This window comes from Zonotrichia leucophrys, chromosome 5 (assembly GCF_028769735.1).
Source record: "Zonotrichia leucophrys gambelii isolate GWCS_2022_RI chromosome 5, RI_Zleu_2.0, whole genome shotgun sequence".
In the NCBI taxonomy this organism is placed as follows: Eukaryota; Metazoa; Chordata; class Aves; order Passeriformes; family Passerellidae; genus Zonotrichia; species Zonotrichia leucophrys.
Genome location: NC_088175.1, coordinates 6,862,048 through 6,882,453, shown reverse-complemented (window position 1 = coordinate 6,882,453; position 20,406 = coordinate 6,862,048). Strand labels below are relative to the sequence as shown.

The window sequence follows — 20,406 nt, the reverse complement described above, 5'->3', positions numbered from 1 at the left end:
TCTAGTTTGGGTGTAGAAGTTAGAAACTGTTAAGTTGGTAATGACCTGTGTTATGGCTTGCCATGATTTAAACTTAAAAATTTTAGCTATTTCTAGACTTGTAAAAAGTTTAACAAAAGCGACCTGCATTCTTCATAATGATTGAGATTTTGCACAATTTTATAAGATTAATTGGGAGTGAAAAAACATCTCAAAAATTCATTTTCTTTCCATGACTTCATAATAGTTTTGCACTGTTGTTCCTGGTGAATTATAACCCACATCCCTAGTAACATTTTTGTATTTTTTTCTGTTTTGATATGTGATTCAATATGTCTGACTCTGATGTCTTTGAGCTCCCTTTGCTTTCCCCTTGATCAGTGTTGTGTGTCATATTCATTCTGCTTTTGGTTTTCATCATTAAAAAGACATTTTTCATCTTCTGCTTCACTGCACTGTTGGGGACTTGCCACTTCTTTTACTCACCCTTTCTGTTCTTACTCATGGCAAATGAAATAATTAATCAAATAAGAATTCCTGCCACAGTTACCTGCAAATCCTGCATATGAAATTTAATTTGGGAAAGTGAGGTTTTGTGGCAGCATGGAGCCACCTTGGCATTCTTATAATGCTTAAGAGAAAATTGAATATTTTCCCATTCCCATGTCCTTGGGTAAAGGTATTTCATGTCAAATTCTCTGCCACTGGAGTGGAGGGGTCTGTGGCATGTTTTACTTTCTGGAGACACTTGTAATTGAATGAACATAAGAGTAGAGTTTATCAAACTACATCTACTAGAATGACAAAAGGGAAGTCAGATCTTTTGAGAAGGATCTTTCAGGTGTTATTCTCTGTCAGAAATGTCCTACATAACCCAAGTGCTCCTTTTTTAAAAAGGATCAATCTCCTAAAATCTCAGTGCCTGTAAGTCTGCACAAACCAGCTGTCTGATGGCACAGCAGAACTCTGTTGGCTGTTTTCAGTCTCTCCAGTGACATACTCCAAAACTCATCAAGATTTTTCTGGATTACTTCCTCCTGGTGTGAAAACTGAAGGTAAGAAAAAAATTAAGACACTACCACAAAGAAAATTTGAATCTAATGTGAAAACACCTCTCATAATTCTGTCCTTATGCTTCAGATCTCTCCCTGTGGTTGTCTCAATAAATCTAACCTTATTGTGACAAAATTAACCCCAAAATCACATAAATAAATCCTTTGTTATAATATTTCCAAGTTATTTTTTAAAAATTAAAGTAAACCATAGTGTATCTGGAAATCTGAGAAAATTTTGGTGCATTATTGTAACTTTTTCTCATGTTCATAGGAGATTAGCAAACTTGCCATCAGTTTTTCTAATTAAGGAGAAGTTTAAATGGACATATTAAAACTGAAGAATTTTAATAGCTATTTTGATTGATTCAGTTGAAATTCATTAATATATTTTTCTGTAACAGAATTCATTACAGAAAAATGTTACAAGGTTATGGGCTATTTCACAAAAAGCCCTGTACTAATTGGCTGAAAAGGCTGGGTTTAATCTATGTATTAGTGCACATAAACTGAGAAAAAGAGTTAAGTCAAGCATAGAAGCAGACTTTGAAACTGCAGAAGTATGAAGGAATATAATAGAACAGGATATTAAATAATCAGAGATATAATATCTAGAAGAAATGTAATTTTGTATAATTGCCAAAGTAGCACTTTAGGTCAAATAATGAACAATATTATAAAAGGATTAGTCTGACACTGTGTTCCAGTTCATAAATGACACAATTTACTGTTTCATAGCTTACATATTTTCTTAGGTGAGATAACAGTTAATTTTCACCTCTTCCATACAAATCCTTATATTCATTGACCAGAGAAATTAATGTCTTGCCTTGGGGTTGGTCTAAATTTATACACCTGAATGAGTCAACGGTGAGGTTTTTTTTACATCTGCTTTCTGTCTTGGTGTTTCAAATGGGAAATAACAGCTCTTGTGGATCTCCAAGTCAATTTACTGCAGGTCACATCCTGCCATAAGTAGCTCTTGGCCTTTGGAAACCTCGCCGTATGTGTTTATTATCGACTTCATGGAACTATTTGCAGCCTGCCCTACCTCTCACACTCACTGTGAGCAAGTTTGGGAGCATAAAATCACAAGGCCTGGGACAGTTTTGTACTGAAATGAGCACCACTTTGGAGCTATCTCGTGCCTTACCTTGAGATACTATTTGTGACCATTATTCTCCATGGTGCTGCAACAGACCCTGGAGGAACTGCAGGGACTTGATGCCTGATCTTCCAAAGAGCACAGCAAGTACTTGCACACATCAACAATGGACAAATTTTATATTATACATGGTGGAAACAGAGAGAAATGGGAGTTATTCATGCCAAGTGCACAGAATCTGTGGCCCCATGATGGAAGATACTTATGTGGGAAATGAACAGTTCTGTAGTCCTGGTTTGTAGTCAGTTGCCAGGTAACTGCTTTCAGAGAATCAGCAGAAAAAGTATATTTTCTTAATACCTATTGAGTAGATTGTTATTTTAGCTTTACAAGGAGCTAGTTTATATTTCCACAGTGATCCCACTGATTACTACCATGTACTGCATTAAGCAAGGTCTTCCCCCATACATGAGCTGTCAAGAGTCAGTATTTTAAGTATAGGACATGTGAACATGTCTTAAAATAATTATTAAATATTTATTGCTCTATTCTACCTCTCACCAAGCAGGAATACTGAAGCTGGGAAGAAAATCCTCAGGATTTCCCTTTCTCTCCTTTTTGTTTTTCTCTTCCTCTCATTTTGCTCTCTTCCTTTTCCTCCTGTCCCAGTTGTATACTCCATAATGGTGAAATGGTGAGAAACAGAAAAATTGCTGGAGGAAATGCCAGAAGTTCAGGTAAAAATACAGCTTCTTGGACTCAGGAGTAAAGGCTACAGATTTTCCAGACTTTCCTTAGGCTTCAGAAAAATCACTCTTAGAAACACCAAGCTGCATAAGAAGAAAGGCATAAATGTCCTAAAGGCATAAAAGATTGTGTCAAGTATGTCAGTATTAGAGGAGGAGCTTACATCACTGGTTTTTGAGTAATTTTCTGCTCTCATTCAGTATGCAGAACCTGTCTAGTGAACTCAACACTGTGGATAAACATTTTTGTTTTCCTTGCTTACTTTCAACAGGCTGATGAGAACTCATCCTCCCACACCCAGAGGCCATGGGCTGTGAACCAGTTAAACTCTGGAGTTTACAGAAAAACAGGGACTCCTTTAGAAAGCAATCCAGCTCAGGAGCTTTAGCCATTAACTTTTGCTGGACTGATGCCCCTCAGAGCAATTCCATGTTCTACTGAATGAAGGGATAAACAGCCCCAAAATATATCCACTGGTGTCTTTTATTAAGTTATGCAAAATACAGTATTAATTATGACACTGCATGCATTTTAGACAATATAAATGCAAGCCTACAGAAAATGTGACAAAGAAACCCTCAATTACTTTTGAGGTAGTATACAAGGAAAAATAGGAAAGCAGAAACACAGTGGATTAAAAGAACAAAATATTAGTATCACTTTGTGCATACATTAGTCACTCATAAATACATTTGTATGAAATAACTTAAGATACAATTCCATTCTTGTTAAAAAATATACTTCTTGAAATTCACCATTCTTGGTTTTTGTTAATTTCACATGACATTTTATGGTATTTTATCAGGTGGGTTTATTTTTTTTTGTCACTGTCATCATGATTTTACCCTTTTCCTCCTAGAATTTAGGCACAGATGGCCTCATGCACAAAAATAAATAAGAAACCTGCTTGAAGGGAAAAGAATTCTGCTCAAATAGCTTAGGATAGTCTAATAAATACATTTTTGTTTATAAAAATATTTCAGGTTTATAAAAGAGGGGAGGGGACAGTCTCCCATGTGGAAACGATGTCAAGTGAAAAGTGCTGTATAACGTTTTTGAAGAGATTTTGTTTTAAACATATAGTACCGTTATGAATATATATTTCATAATAATCCTGTTTCTCAGAACCCTATTGTTCACTAGGAGCATCAAACGCTCTCTCCTTCCCTTTGTCTGCTGCCTTATTGCCATGTGGGGAGGTGCCTAGTTGAGAAGGGTTCCGTATAGCTGTGCTTTTGTAAGGCTGTCCTTCCGACTCAGCCCAGTGCTCCCCGTGCGCTGGAACTGCGGCTGCTTGCTGTGGGCCCCCGGATGGCTTCCCTGGTCCATGGAAGACTGGTGCACTTCTGGGGCCTCCACTGAGCTCTGGTTGAGGGACTCTGCTGAGCTGTTGGGGCTCACGTCCACGTATTCTCTTTTCAACACCGGGCTGTTTTCGATGTTTTTGCTACTGCATAACTGGACAGTGATCCTTTCGTTTTTTTGGTCTCTTGGTTCTTTTGTTTTGTAAGTGGGTAATTTGTCCTGCTTACAGCTTGTGCTGATGTCAATGTTCAGGCCACTGTCTGTTCTCAGGAAGCAAGAGTCCACAAGTCTGCTTTGGCAGATGTCATCTCCCTCCGAGCAGCTGTCTGCTTTGTAGCTAGCATAGATGGGGCTCGTTCGACTGTCCCCCTTCTTGATGGGGCTGCTGTAGTACTGCTCTGAGAAACTGCAGGGCGACAGCCTGCCAGCGTTCCTGTAGGAGTACGCTCCAATGTCCTCCACGCTCAGCTGCCTCCACCGCCCCGGCAAGTCTTCTTCTGAAAGGTGTGTGCTCCTGCACTCGTTCCTCATTTTCTGGTTTGCCAGAGCCTGCTGTGGTGTTATGGCTGAGAAATGAAAAGGTTCGTTTGCATACGGGGGCAGAGTCCTGGTGAAAGTGGGCGAGTTCTCGTTGTCGTCAGCCAGCTCCATGTGCTGCGCGGGTTTGGCCTTGGCAAACCTGGGGCTCCCCTGGTGCTCGTAGCCCGCGGGCGACTTCCTCTCAAAGAGCTCCTCGCGGTTGCTCATGTAGATGGCCTGCTGCGAGGCCGTCAGCGTGTTGGCTTGGGCGTTCTCCTTCTCCTCAGACGTGACGCTGAAGCTGGAGTAGGAGCTGGAGGTTGGCAGAGAGGTGATGTACTCGGGGAAGGCTTCGTGTGAGAAGCTGGAGTGGAAGCCGTCCTCTTCCACGGTGCTGTCCGTGGAGTTTTGGGAGCGCAGGAACCCCACGTCCTTCACCTGCGTGTCCACGCTCGGCCGCCTCTCCCTCCTCCTCTCCTCGGGGCAGTAAAGGGCCGTGTCACTGCAGTAGATGTCAGACTTGTACTGGGCTCTTTGTCCCGCTTTTCCAGCAGAGTCCTGAAAATTGAGATCCCTGGTGGATGGGCTTGACAGGTGTGAGGACAAGCTGTGTGGGTCTGGCTTCTCCAGCACTTTGGCAATGACGCAGGTGGGAATGGTGTCGGCGTAAGAAGTGTGGCACAAGGGGACAGAAAGGCTGCAGCCGTGTTTCTCCAGGTGGATGCTGACTCTTTCCTGAAAGTCAGTCGGCAACTGCAACATAAAAAGATGGCAAGGAGAGAGGAGAAAAGGGCACATGTCAATAGAGGTGTCAGATGAGTGCTGTTTATGACATTACACAGCTCACCATGCCTGGTTCTTTATGATGGCCACAATCTTTGTGCATTTCTTGAAACAAATGTAATCAAATGAATTTTGTTTGTTTACTTAACATTTGTACATCTTCATCTGCTTTTGCTTACGGATAACACTGTGAAACTGAAATGTTTCCTTCCAAATTGATTCAGGTTGGATAGGAATGATCATAGAATTGCTCAGGTCAGTAGAGGCCTCTACCCTCCTAAAGTCCAGCCATTAACCCAGCCCTTCCAGGTCTATTTTACTGATGTAAATAAAGTATGTAGTAAACAACAATCTTAAAAAGGCAGGAAGGGAATTACAGCCTACAGCAACACTTTCCAGACTGTGCTTGGGTGTGATTTGCAGTTGGAGTGTGGGTGTGCAGAGGTCTCTGTGGGAGTGAGGAAGGAGGAAGAGATCATATCTATTCTGTTCTCCTTTTGTCTTTCCTCAAGCTCATCTTGTCTACAACCCCATGCCAAATTGGCTCCTGCCCTCCAGCATCACCTTTGATAAACAATGCTGTTTGAAGATGCAGAGGAGCTGACTGACACATAGGAGAGGTGCTGGCTGCTGTGACAGGACTTTTCCTGTGCTAGAAAGAAGCAGATCAAGCTGCCTTCCTTGCCTCTTCAGCTGGACACTGCTTGTCAGATCAACCATCCACACAAGCCTCAACACACTGACAGAAAAAAGCACTAAGACCCGAATTCACATTGTGATTCCTGTGACAGAATTAATCAATAAGTCTGTTGTGTATCAGAAATCATATAGTTTTTTTTTTCAGAAAGTCAGGACCAGGGCTGTGGATGACGGTTTCACCTGCCATTCTGTCATGTGGACCAGAAGAAAGAGAGAGATGACATTCCTTGGTGGAGCCTACTCAGGTATCACCAAGCACACTTTCCTGTCAAATTTTATCTGCCATGCTCACTTGAGATCTCTAACAATGATCAGAAAGCAATATGAGAGAGATTGCCTCTCCCCATTTCTTGCTGGAAATCAGAATTTTTGGATTCATGTTTGGAATACGTTTCGAGTTTGTGATTTTTTGCTCCTTCGATATTCCTGTTGATTTATGCCACTTGGGAATTAATCCCTTCAGTGCTGTGATTTACTCAGAACTTTGTTTTTATAACTAGAAATCAAGTTCCCCTTTACAAACTAATCAATGGTTAACCTTATGACCTTAGCAATCTCACCTCCTCCTTAAATTTATTCCTCTAAAGGAGAACACTACAAATACCTGCAGTTGTTCCTCTCCCCTCTATTTTTGACAAAGGAAATTTAAGGTACCTGCTTCTTGTCATGGTCTCACATTTTGTAGGATATGGAGATCCTCTTTTAATTTCATTGGGAAGTTTTTAAAGCTATTTTAATCCCCAAACCTCACTATGTTCAAAATATGGCATGTAGTGAAACGACATTCCTGTTATTTGTAGTAGGACGAGTGTTTTGTGTTTTTTCAACCAACAGACCTTCCAGGATATTTTAGATTAATCATTATGTTGCTAATTAACTCATATGTCCTCCATTGGAAATAAATGATATTGCCAGTCTGCTGGCAGGCAGCAACATTAGTCATAGTAAGTACAGATGCAACAACGATTGAATAAACAGGTTGTAAAATAGGCCTGGTGTAAAAAGCCATAGAAATGAGGAAAAAGAAATACAGTTAATTTAATGTGAAAATGCTGTATGGGGCAGCTCTTATTTTAGTATCCTGTAGCACCACTATTTGATCTATTTTATACATGTCATTAAGATTATGAAATGTGTTTAAAAGAATGTTATTTTGTGGGCACTGCACTGGAAACTGGAATTGCTACCATGATACTGCTATCACATTACTATATTTTACTACAGTTTAGGTTTCTGGAAAATATACAATAGTTTATAAGGCAATATTTGAATTTTTAAAGAATTTATTGGCTGTGACAGCACATTCACACATGCTTAATTAATAAATGCTTGGACTAATGAGTGGAGACTGCCTATTTAACTGAGTATATGACAGTCTGGGAAACTGAGGGGAGATCTCACATTTGTGATAGTTCTCTGCAAATAAACAATTAAATGCTTTTAAGGTCCTAATTAGAACAGGTAGGGTGCTTTCAAGTGTGAGTAATGTAATAATAATTCCTTGATACAATTTGCTAAGGGAAGTCAGTTTACAGGAAAAAATAACAGGACCAAGATAATGGTTACTTTGGAAGTTCTGTCTCTTTGTCTGGAAGACAAAAGAATCTTGCTCCATCTTTATTTGCCAGGGTTGTTCAGCGCTCTGAAGCCATCTACTGACTTGGAGATGGTTTGTACATTCCAAATTTAATTTTGCAGTATTCCATTGCAGAATTGCACAAGAGAGGCCATTTGGGGGGATGCTGACCTGATGGGACTGAAGAAGGAAAGGCTATTCCCTGTAACCTTCACTGAAGCAATATGTGTGAGGAAGGTGCTATTGCTTTGTGCAGGGCTTGGATCCCTGAAGAACTGTCTTCTTTACTAAGATAATATTTGCCTCCCCTTTATGGAGCCTATTCCTCAAGCCTCGTTTCCTTGGAAGCAACGATTATTAATTAAAGTTTACTCCTTGGAAATCAATCACTCGGTGCTCTGGCTTCTTTAGAAAAAGATATTTGTTCTGGCAGTCCATTTTAAAATTGGGGTTTGGAAACTAGCTGGACTGGAAAATAGCTTTAGGAGGAAAATTGATTATATCAGAATCTCTGACGCCTGTGGCCTGTCATTTCCCTGCTCCCACCACACTGCTCCTGCACGGTGCTTTGCATTCTGGAGTTCACAGCACTCCAGTGTTTTACACAAACCTTTGCTTTACAGGCAATCAGTGCAGGCCCATCTGGGTAGGAGAGGTCTGGGGAAAGAGATTTCCTTCAAGTTCCATCATGGGTGGAACAAAATCTCATTGGTGCTGTGATTTTGTCAGCACCTCCCTCGACTGCACAAACACCTGCACAAGTCCTCCTGTGGTTAGAGGAGGGTGTGTGGAGGAATAAAAGCCTTAAGGGCAAACAAAATCTGGAATTGATGCATGCAAAATAACCTGTTTTCCATACAATATTTATGTCACAGAACAAGTTTGGTCACATTACCTCTGAAAGTTTATGTGCCCTGTCATAGTTCTTGCTGCACTGGAGAAGCTGAGCAGCTAAATTGCAGTCCTTCCTGTAGAGCTCCTGGAAAAAACAGAAAATAACCTCTTCTTTAAAGCTTGCAAAGTGCTTGTGGCTTTCAGCCTTTCTCCCATGTCTGATCGATCTTTTCAAAATTCACTTTGGGGAGATTTGGTGCATACCTTGATTTCTAAACACAATAAGATGCTTTGCTGTTTCCAGCACAACCTAGAGATATTTCCTCCTTTGCTCTGTGAGGGCTGCTAAAATTACTAAGAATAAACTTTTGAGACCTGTTACAACAGAACAGTAATCTGCATTTCAGAAGACGGATATTTCCCATTAAGAACTGAATTCTATACTGTTAACATGCATGGTACTGTGAAGGCTAAAAACCCATGATCTATTAAGCAAAAAAGAAAATTTTTACTGGGTATAATCCAGTTGAGCACTAAAATACTACTTTAGAAAGTGCTAAAATAATCTTATGAGACTGTGGGAGAAATTAATTACAGAAATATACATTGTGTTGATTTTTTTAAAAGGGAGACTCTTTCTCCTTTTGATATTTCTGGATGATTCCTGGCTCCTTGAATATCTTGTAGAATGCAGCTATAGAAATATATTAAATCTCACTGCAAATATTTGATGCTGCAGAATAGAATATTTTCACTGGGCAAGAAATCCCCATGAGAATTCCACACAAGGAAGTAGAGAATTTAAGCAAGCTTCTTACACTATCTTGGTATTGAATGGCTCCCACAGCCTATTTAATGGGAAAATTCAGCACACAGATTTGCCCTTCACTTAAATTTGATTTAGCACACATGACTGTGTAACTGTACCCTTCAACCAGTATCTCTGGCTCCCTGAAGGTAGGAGTTGCATTTTGTTTTTCCTTTTCTTTATCTAGTTGCATTAAAACCAAGGTTGGCTAAGCTGACTTTATAGGTGGGCAGAGATGAGATATACAAAGCATGAAAGTGTCAATCTGTAAAAATTAGTATTTGTAGACAAAAGATGTGGAATACTGATATAATTTGGATTTTCTCTGATTAATTTTCTCTGGATTAATCTGATGTTAGTGTCATAATTTTATTACACACCAGTTTTTATGGCTACATTAATTCTTCTAAAAACTCGAAAAGAAATTTTCTGTGAAAAAGAAAGTTCCTCTGTTTTAAAGGACAATTTTAAGTTATTCTGTAATAAGAGAAGCAACAAGACGTTCTTGTGAGTCTTTCAGTGATGGGGATAGTTGTCCTGTGAACATTAGTTCAAATTTTTTCACATTCAAGCACCTTTTGACACTTTTGTGATTATTTTTCTCTGTGTTTGTGAGATTTTATAACTGCCCCTTCTGCTTCAAATGTACTGTATTCATTTATGTGGATCTTAAATTTTATATTAGGACACACTATTTTCATTTCTGAAAAAGATCCCAAGAATTCAATTTAGAAGTAAAATCTGTTCCATGTGCATGTGACCAGGATATGTTGCATATACATTAAACCAAATATATATTGCTGCACAATGTACAGCACAGACAGGTACCCCAAGTCCCATATGGCATTCCCAGGCACACAAAAATGGTATCTCTCCAGAACCTAATCCTTTCTTCAAAAGCTCTGTGCCTCTCTTTCTGCTCTGTGGTTGTCATGGAGAGCACGAAAAGCATTGCTGACACTTTATTTTTAGCAGCTTTAAAAATTACTACAGAAAAAATTACATGTGAGCTACATGTGCCACGTGTACTTTGTTCTCCACCTGCTGGGCCAAGCCATGTGACTGGGGTGACCTTCTCTCCTTCAGTGTTTGCCTGAATGGAAACACTGCCACATGTCTGTGGCAACTGGAACAATGACTGGCAAATAATACCAGAAGTGTTTCCCACAGTTTAAAATATGCTTTTGTATCAGAAGCATAATTTTATATTTCTGTCAGAAGAGAGAGGGAAAATATAATTGAAAAAGAAATATTGCTGAGACAAAAACATTCTCCCCATGCAGGATTCTTCAGTTTATCACTTCTGTACTTATTAGGTATAATATTAGTGGTTTGTTTTGTAGTCCTTTATTTTAAAATTTGGAATATAACATTGACTCTTATCAATGATATTAAACATAATCATAGATTATCCTGAGGTGGAAGGGACCCACAAGGATCACTAAGTCCAGCTCCTGGCCCTGCACATCCCCAAGAGTCACCCCTGTGCCTGAGAGCTTTGTAAAAACATTTCTTGAGCTCTGTCAGGCTTGGGGCTGTGAGCACAGCCCTGGGAGCTGCTCCAGAGCCCAGCCACCCTCTGGGGGCAGAGCATTTTCCTGACATCCAACCTAAATCTCCCCTGACTTAACTTCATGCTATTTTCTCAAGACCTGCAAGGGCAGAACTTTGTCCATGGGCCAACTCCAAGTCTGAAGAAGTGGTTCTGTTATTTGAGGCCTCTGGACCATATTCTAGTGCTCAGAGTAAAACTATGAGTACTGAAAACACCTCAAATTGGGGTTCAAGCCTGACTCCATGAAGTAGTATAAATGCATGTATACTTTAAGGGAGATTTTTGCAACTTTCTTCCACCTCTTTTTGTCACAGACATCTTTTCATGAAAAATCCTTTCCTTAGGATTTTTCCTCCTGAGAAGCTGAGAGGCCCCAGGAACAAAATGTAAACAATGGTTATCTGCTGCTGTGGAATGCAACAGGTGGATCTGTGATTGGTCTCATGTGGATGTTTGTTTAATGGCCAATTAATGGCCAATTAATGGTCAATCACAGTCAGCTGGCTCGGGCTCTCTGTATGAGCCACAAACCTTTGCTATCATTCTTTCTGATTCTATTCTTAGCTTAGCTAGCCTTCTGATGAAACCTTTTCTTCTATTCTTTTAGCATAGTTTTAATGTAATATAGATCATAAAATAATAAATCTAGCCTTCTGAAACATGGAGTCAACATTCTCGTCTCTTCCCTCATCCGAAAACCCCTGTGAACACTGTCACACTATTTTAAATCAAAAATAACTCCACTGATTTCAAGTGAATTAATTTGCAGCTGTCCCTGTGCTTCCAAAACCTGGATGTAGCCCATTACTTTTACCACACTCCATTACTTATAGCTGTTAGAGTTATAAAGTAACTCTTTCAACTCAACTTCTGTGAAAGTTAGGGGTCAGATTGGGAACTTTTTACTTCAGTTGGAAAGCTGTTAATTGCACAGTCAGAGTTCACATCAACAGGCATTTTAATGAGAGTAAATGCTCCCAGCTATGATTAAGAGTTCATGTGAAATATGGGAAGATTGAACGTAAGATGCTGGAAAATAAGTGCTAACAGAAACATGTCTTCTGCAGATGAATTTTTTATTAAATGTGGAAGGAATGGCACAATAATGAACTAAATGCTTGCAATATTCCTCTCATTGCTGTCTTTGTAGGTTTGTCTCAGGAAGGATTTAATGAGCTTGTTGCCAGCTGTGCTACTCATGCCATTTTTCAGTAGTGTTTAATGAGATGGAGGGTGACAATTTTCAGAGATGTTCCCTGCTTTGTCCCACACAGAGACAGGCACACTTTACACATGAGCAGCTGCTGGAAGAACCTGGCTCCTGCTCCCTGCTCTGAGTGACCAGACTGGGTCAGTCCTGCCTGCTGCCAGCACAGCTGGCTTGTGCTGGGCCTTTTGGGGAGCAAAGACCAAAAGATCAAAGAATGGCAGGAAATGTAGGGCTCTACTCTGTGCCTGAAATCCTTCTGATGAGTCCCCACTCCCTACACGTGTCCCTGCAACAGCTCTGACCATGTGCTTGCACCAGTTTGCTGTGCTGATGGCAAAATCAATGTGGGAATATTGCCATCTCTTAGAATATTTTTTCATCAGTTTCAAGCTAGACATAAGGAAAAAAAATCAATGAAAAGTCTCACCACAACCTCAAAGCATAAGAGCTGGATTTACAAAATTATGGGAACAAACAAACAAACAAACATGAATTTCAACTGTTGAGGTGACAGGTCACATTTTATACAAACATGAAATACGATTCTATAATTTCATGGGAAGTGCAAGACCCAATTTTTTCATGAATATGATCTCAAAATGAATAATTAAATACTTACATTGTCTTCTGACAACTTATCTATTGTCACCTTGGCTTCTATTAAGTGATTATTGAGTGCAATTATTTCATGGCTCAAAGCCCGTTTTTCCTCTTCATAATGTTGACCCTGCATAGAAAATGGAGTAGTCAGTGTTTTTCTACTGTCAGAATATTTCATGTAAAGCTCCACTGGTTGATGTCGTTCTCAAATCCAGAGGAAAGCACAACAGACCAACACTTCTTTTTTCTTTCTTCCTGTCCCCCCCTCTTATTTATTTTCTCCATTATTTTGCTTAGGAGATGAGGTAAAGTTCTTTACAACTATGGAGGCTGGACTGAGCTCATTTAGGAACCTTCACAGAAGGCTCCAGTTAGCCTGTGCAAAAGCATTCTATTGAGCATCAATCATTAATGCATCCCTTCTTAGTCACAGGACAGGGTCTCCAACATGGAAGGGACTGGAGCTGCTCTTTGCTACAGGAATGTTTCACTTATGCTACTATTTCCCATCATCATAAGGAAGGAAGAACAATATTTAAACAGAAAAGCAGTTGTGTTTGAGCCAAGTTCATTTTAGCTGTTGACTGTTCTGGCTGATTTAAAAGCCCTGATTAAGGTTGTTCGTCTCTCAAGGTGAATGTTTACCTGATTGCAGGGTTAGCACTCATTAGCAGAACACAGTCCACTGTGGCATATCAGGATAATAGTCTGATTCAAATTTCTTTCTGCCCACTAATTTAATCTTGTTACTAGTAGGATGTAACCCTTTATTATAAATGCAAAGAGATCAATGGAAAGAATGAAATGCCACTGGCCCTTCCCACCTTTTGTTTCATTTTGATACACAGTGCTTATTGTACTGCTTCTTGTATCAAAAATCATTGTGTACAGCCATTTATAACCCTGCCACCAGCCTTACTTTGGTAGTAAAAAGTATGGCAGCTTCTGAATGCCCTAGATCAAGGCATCCTCTGTGCACTCAGAGCTGCAACAAGAAGGTTTCAAAAATATCTTGGGGGTGTTTTAGAAAGGTACATTTTCATAAGAGCAGAAAGTAGAGTAAACCCTAATACATGTCTGTTTTGTTTAGTGAACTCAATCCAGTGACAAATTCTCAGTCTCAGTGGGGCTGAGCAATAGGACAAGAGGCAACAGGTGGAAACTGGGACATGGGAAGTTCTCCTGAATATGAGGAAGGAATTCTGTACTGTGAGGGTGGCTGAGCAATGGAGCAGGGTGCCCATAGAAGCTGAGGAGATATTAAAAATCACCCTGGACACCATTCTAAGTGAAGTGCTTCAGAGTACTCTATTTGAGCAGGGAGATTGGACCAGATCTCCAAGTGGATCTAATGGATCCACTTCACTAAAAGAGAAGTGATCCCTTCCAACCTCAACCATTCTGAGATTCTGTGCCTGTCACTTCCCATTTTTAATTGTGAAGGACTGAAATTTCCCAAATGCCATATTGCCAGGGTCACACAAAAATCTTCTATCAACACACACTTGACATTGTCAGCTAATTGACAGCAATGGGAATTGGGTGTTTTGAAGTCCGAATGAATACCAAGGTTAATTATCCAGCTGCAAAGCACCAGCCTGTATTAAAGGAGGGTGATTAAATTGGAAGTGGCAGCTCTCATCCTAAGCTGCTATTTAAAGAAAAACACCTTCTCAAATGGTCTAAGCAAACCCACAGCTTGCTTTAAAGCCTGCAGATATGATTGAGGTGTCTTTGTGAAGGTCTGGGCTGGCCTGTTTCAGTGTCAGTTCTCTGACACTGTCTGTCCCTGCTGATGCCAGCCCTCTGTCCAGGCTTGACACCTCTCCCCTCCTTGTTCCCATTGATCAGGCACTCCTGTCTGGGGACTTCCTCATGCAAGGTCAAAATGCAGCTTTGAGAGCTTGCAAGGCTCCAACCTCAATGATTTCAACCAGACACAGGGCTATGTTTTTAATTAGGCAGAGCAATGTGGTTTTATGTGAGACCCTTAACTCTCGTTGATTTTATAGTGAACTAAACAACCAAGCACTTTGTAAACCTCCTGGCCATCTGTGCACCTCTAAAAATCTGTCTCCTTTGAGACTGTGACTGAAGATTACATTTTCAGAGGTATTTAGCTGTGTAATGAGGTAGACAAGTGACTACCTAAGTACCCACAAAAAATATGTCCCCTCAATTTTCAAAGTAATTTCATGCTTTTGAAGGATCCAGGTCCACTGAGTACAGACATAATCTTCCAAATAACCACTTGTAAGGAAGATGTTATCAGTCCTTGTATGACAAGTTGTCATGCCAGGACAGCTGAAAATCTCTCCGATCTCAGTAACTGCTGCTCTTGCCTAGCCAAATTGAACTTTACTCATTCTATTTTGCAGTTCAGGAGAGAATATCTGATCAAGGATTTATAGTTTTCAGGAGAGAAACTAATAAGGCAGCAGATTCAGGCATTGGAAGAACTACTTTCCACTGCATTTGAGTAATGCTGAATCTGGCTGAATTATGATTTCATTTTATTTCACTTATGATAACATTTGGATGACGTTTCCCAGACTTTTTATCTTCTCAAGTGTGACTTTTAAAAGTATTCTATATTTATTGAACTGTAAAACTCGCCTCAGTTCAGATTTATGCTGTACAGGTCAGCAGGTGGACACCAAAGTAATAAACACCTCAGCAGTGCTGTGGGGAAGAGGGAATAAGAAGGAAAGGCCAGTCCCAATCTTCTCCATCATTATCAGTTCACATCTTTCTCTTGAAATCAGTGTCATTGACAAGAACAAAGAGTCTGTTTCAATGTGGCAAAATGAGGCAGCCTAAAGGTGGGCAGGACACTCAAATCCTTTGGCATATTGGCCACACACTGTGTGTCCACCTTGGGAAGTTCAGGGCTTCAGCCAGACATTATTGTGGCTCAGTGGTGGCAACGAGAGGAAAAAGGCTTAATCCTGACACCATCTACGGGAGAGCAGTACAGCTGGAAGAGACAGGATGGTAGTGTTGGATCACTGCATTAGAAGGATTGCTGGTCACTGGGGGCTGCATCTTTGAGCTCTCCACTTGCAGTCAAGCAATCATTTTCAGCATCAGATGTCAGAGAGGCATGAAAGGAGGATGGGAATCATAATATCAATGCTGTGATCATGAGTTACAAATATAAATGCTTATTTTACTTGTAACCACTTTTGGCAGATCCCTCTATTTCTGGTAGCTCATAGAAGCTTGGTCCTCCTACTCTGCCATAAGGCTTGTGACCCCTCCTCCCTGCTTTTGGCACTGCTTTCTGCTCTGCAGGTGCTGACACCCAATCTGTCCAAACTCAGTAGTGAATTAAATCAGTGCTGGTATTGATGTGCCAATAGCTTGCAGCTGGGCTGAGGTTTCCTGAAGTCCACTCCAAAATGCCAGAGCTACAGACTGCAGTGGGCTGAGTGGCTGCTGGATCCTTGCTCAGAAATCTTTGTTGAGTCAGCTCTGAGCATCTTCTGCCCCCCTCATCCCCTGACACAGAGCCAGCACACGAGAACACAGCTCTCTAGTGTCTGACTAACACAAGAGAGCTACAGTCATGTGCCCACATCTGAGTCACATCAAATTTGTTCTGCTGGGTGAACTCAGCAGTCACAGCACTGAGGCTGAGGGCACCTTGCTCCTATCCTGGATTTAGCATGACCCTCAGTGCATCCTTATCAGATCTGAGGAAGGGATTAAATAGCTTTGGTTCTTCACAAAGGAACCAAATTATTAATAAAATATATAATCTCTGTCTGGAACCCTAGGGCCTTTTTTATAATTTGCATCTATCACAGTGAAAACATCCCTCATATATACATAGATCCATAAAAACATAAGTTGATGCTTTCAAAAGTGTTTGGTGCCATCTAGTCCCTACATGTAAAATCTGTGATAAAAGTGGGGTGAAAAGAATTTTTCTAGGTTGATTCAGCATGAAATAATTAATAGAATTATTTATTAATTTTAAAAGTAACAAAAGCTGGATGAAAAGATCTGCTTATCTTACATATTAGTGGATCCATAAAGGTTGATTACTACTCTAGTCCTTCAGCAGAAATGGGCAGGCTAAAAGTTCTCTCTGTCTCTGGTAATCTTTCAGCCTCCCTTCATTGTTTCCAGCAGCTGGAGGGTGTCCTACCATAAAGCAGTGTCAGCCCCTTAGTCAAGGCTTGGCTGCTTACTATGGTCTCTGCTGTCCTGAGAGAGCCCTGGTGTGTACAGTCCTTTGGAAAGCAGCCTCAGATTTGCAAACGGGAAGTGCTGGTCTGTGGAAATGTCAGACTTTTCAAACATGGCAAAGTAAATCTTGATGCTCCTGTAAGGAATGTTTCCGTGGATGCAATTTCAATGCTACAGTGACAATAATGTAATGGTTGTGCTGACCAGCAAGGTATTAGTGGGCAGCAGTATTCCTTTGGGAATACTTCTTAATAAGTAATGCCCAAATGATAGACAGAAAGAGAGGGAGAGACTTCATCAGTTACAAATACCTCCAGTGATACTGGCGTCCCATCCTGAATGCCTTGATAGAGGCTTACTACAGCGATTTTGGATGAGGAATACAGGCAAAATTTTGTTCCCTTTTTCTCTACTACTCTACTCGTCCAGGAGGAAAGTAACACTCCAACAGGAGAAATTCCCCACCTTTGTGGGCCAGTGTAACTCTGCTAACTCAGTACTTTTCTCCTAGACCAGCAGCCACAGTGTTTTCGCTGCTCATGCTTTGAGGTATCTGCTAAGAAAGGCAGGGGGTTGACTGTCCTGTGGACTGTTGTCAGCAAACAAGGGCTGACTTTACAAGTGGGGATAAGCTTTCAAAACAAACTCTGTGTGTTTTATGGTGATATTTTATAACCTCATTGAAATCATCCTATGAAGGACAAAACGGAGGAGCTGAGGATGACAAAGTGGGAGGAGTGGCTGGTGCAGCAGTGGGTGGTGCTGCCCTCCCCAGGGACCACACAGGCTGCAGAAATGGCCAGACAGGACTAAATGAATTTCAACAAGGAGAGGTGCAAAATCCTGCACCTGGGGAGAACAACCCCTTGCACCAATGCATGCTTGGGGCCACACCTCATATCCTGCAGCTTTTCAGAAAAGGATTGGGAGGTCCTGGTGGGAACCAAGTTGAGCACAAGCCTCCAGTGTGTTCCCTTGCTGCAAAGAGGGCCAGAGGTTACCCAGGGCTGCATTAGGCAGTGCTGCCAGCAAGCTGAAGGAGATGATTCCTCCCTTCAGCACTGCTGTAACCACACCCAGAGCACTGTGTCCAGTTCAGGTTTCTCAGTACAAGTGGATAAAGATTTACTGGACAGAGTCTTAGAAATGGCCGGGAAGACAATTAAGGGATTGGAGCATCTCTGGTCTGAGAAAAGACTGAGCGAGCTGGGACTGTTTAGCCTGGAGAAAACACAGTTTGAGTGGGATCTCATCAAATACGAATAAATATACAAAGGGAAGGTGCACAGAGGACATAGCCAGGCTCTCTTCAGAGGTGCCCAGTGACAGGACAAGAAGCAATGGGCAGAATACCAGAGGCACAATACATGAAACTTCATCAGTGCCATTTGAGCATAGAAAACTCTTAAACTGTTGAGGGTGACTGAGCACTGAAAAGGGTGGCCCAGAGATACTGTAGAGTTTACACTCCTGGAGATATTAAAAAACTGTCTGGAGGTCCTTGATCCATCAAGCAGGTCCTTGATGACCCGCTGTAGATGTTGGAGCAGGGAGTTTGAAGCAGATGATGCCCAGATATCCCTTCAAACCTCAACCATTCTGTCCTTCTGTGAGTTCTGTAATGTATGGCTACCACATCTCACTGGACTGCTGGGATCACTGGGGTGGTTATGATAGGATAGTTTAAATTTCTGTTATTAGCAAATGCTGATATTTGCATATAAATGAATGCTCTTATTGTTATGGAGGAATGATTTAATAAACAATTAATACATGTCTAGGTCCTAATAAAATTGAGAACAAGTATGCATGGAAGTTTACTTATGTTTTTCCCTGGCATTCAATCAAGGCTTCAAGCAGACCCAGATTTGACTTGGTATGTGTGAATGCCTGTCTTCTGGAGTCAGTGATGCAACATCTAGTTATTACTGATAATTACAGCAATCATGGAGGATGTGAGTGTGTTATCTACCATGAAGAAAGGGCCCCAGATGCCCTGTGCATTCCCAGTGATAGTTCAATGACAGCACTTCAGTGATGAGTGAGGATGAATTTGTTTTATAGCATCTGTCAGTACATATCTTGTATTCTGCTGAGAAATTAATAAAAAACAACCATTCTTTGTGGAGTGGAAGATTGGGAGTTTATGCAATGGTCTTTCCCACCAGATGTGGAAAATCTTCACTGTTGCAGAGGGTACTAATGTGGGTTATTTCAAGGTTAGGTGAAATAAACTCTTCCTCCCATGCAGGTGTGTCATGGTCTCAGCTGATCAAGGCAGTGCTCAAACCAAGGGACCTCTGATCTTGTACAGCAAAATCTTAAATAGAAACATGTGTGGTGGTGGGCCTGGCTAGGCCAGGGTTATAGCCAACAAGGTAAAGAAAACAAGAATGAGAAATGTGGTGGAAATAAAAACCTTTTTTCCTCCTGTAACTCTGAAAGTTAACAGCTGCTCTATTTGCAGCACTTCCCTGCAGACCATATGCATAACTTGTTTTATCAATTGGCTCATAAAAAAGCAAAAGATGGTTTAGATTTGCAGGAATTACTGGATATTCTCTGCAGTAATTCCTGATTTTAAGCATGTTAGTTTCTGCTCTGCAGATTTTCATGTTTTTATGGCAGATGATGTGCAGGCAGATGTGCCTGTTTATGGATGCTCTGTGTGAGTTTATCAGCCAGGGAAGAGCAGTGGATATCCCCTATCACACTCACTTGCACCCATGGGCAGGAACTGTAATAAAAAGAGTGAACTGACAAGATCAGAAGAGCAAATAATAATGAAAGACTTTTCAATGAGTAATGAGATTGTATCAACTGATACCAGTTCACTACATGATCCTTGGGGTGCAGGATTTGGTGCTGATAATTGCAGCATGAAAGCAACATTTAATACACATTAAATTTTTAGTTTTACTTCTCTGCATAACAATCTTATTTTGGTTTAACAGTAAAATGAGTATCCAAAGGAGCTGTTCACTTACAGATTCACTGAACCCACAAGTCTGTTTAAGAATGTGCATCTTTACAAGCAATGGAGGAAAAGAGCCAAATGTTTTGCAGATTTATGAGGTAATTCTTTTTCAAGTTACAAATAAAACTGCAGGGATGTGTAGGGATGTAGAGGCTGTGGCAGCATCCTGATTGCACTTCATCTACCACTGTCTCATCTTTGCTTCCCACTGCAGTAATCCCCAGGACACCCATCCTTGTCTCAATACCTCTTCAAAATGCTAATAGAGCCTGGCTTTCAGGAATTCTGCTACACTATGGTAAGGAGCAATGACTAATTCATTATATTTATCCTAAAGAATATTAGATATTTATTTAAACTGATTTTCTGCTGCCAAGCTGCCAAGGTTGCAGACAAGGCTGCATTCTTCAGAGACAAATGTATGGCACCATGGATTTGAAAATACTCATTTTTATGGGCAGGT

The 20,406-nt window shown here is 40.8% G+C and overlaps 1 protein-coding gene across 12 annotated transcripts in view; it reads right to left on the bottom strand.

Moving 5' to 3' along the window:
- Positions 1–3,346: 3,346 nt before the first annotated feature.
- The window catches only part of BEGAIN (brain enriched guanylate kinase associated), a 158,683-nt gene continuing 141,623 nt past the window's right edge, over positions 3,347–20,406 (bottom strand). For all 12 annotated transcript variants that reach the window (XM_064715088.1, XM_064715097.1, XM_064715090.1 and 9 more), the window contains 3 exons: positions 12,792–12,899; positions 8,661–8,744; positions 3,347–5,460 (listed from right to left, as the gene is read on the bottom strand). In XM_064715088.1, coding sequence (XP_064571158.1) covers positions 4,087–5,460; positions 8,661–8,744; positions 12,792–12,899 — 1,566 coding nt within the window. In that variant the 3' untranslated portion in view covers positions 3,347–4,086. The remainder of the gene's footprint in view (positions 5,461–8,660; positions 8,745–12,791; positions 12,900–20,406) is intronic.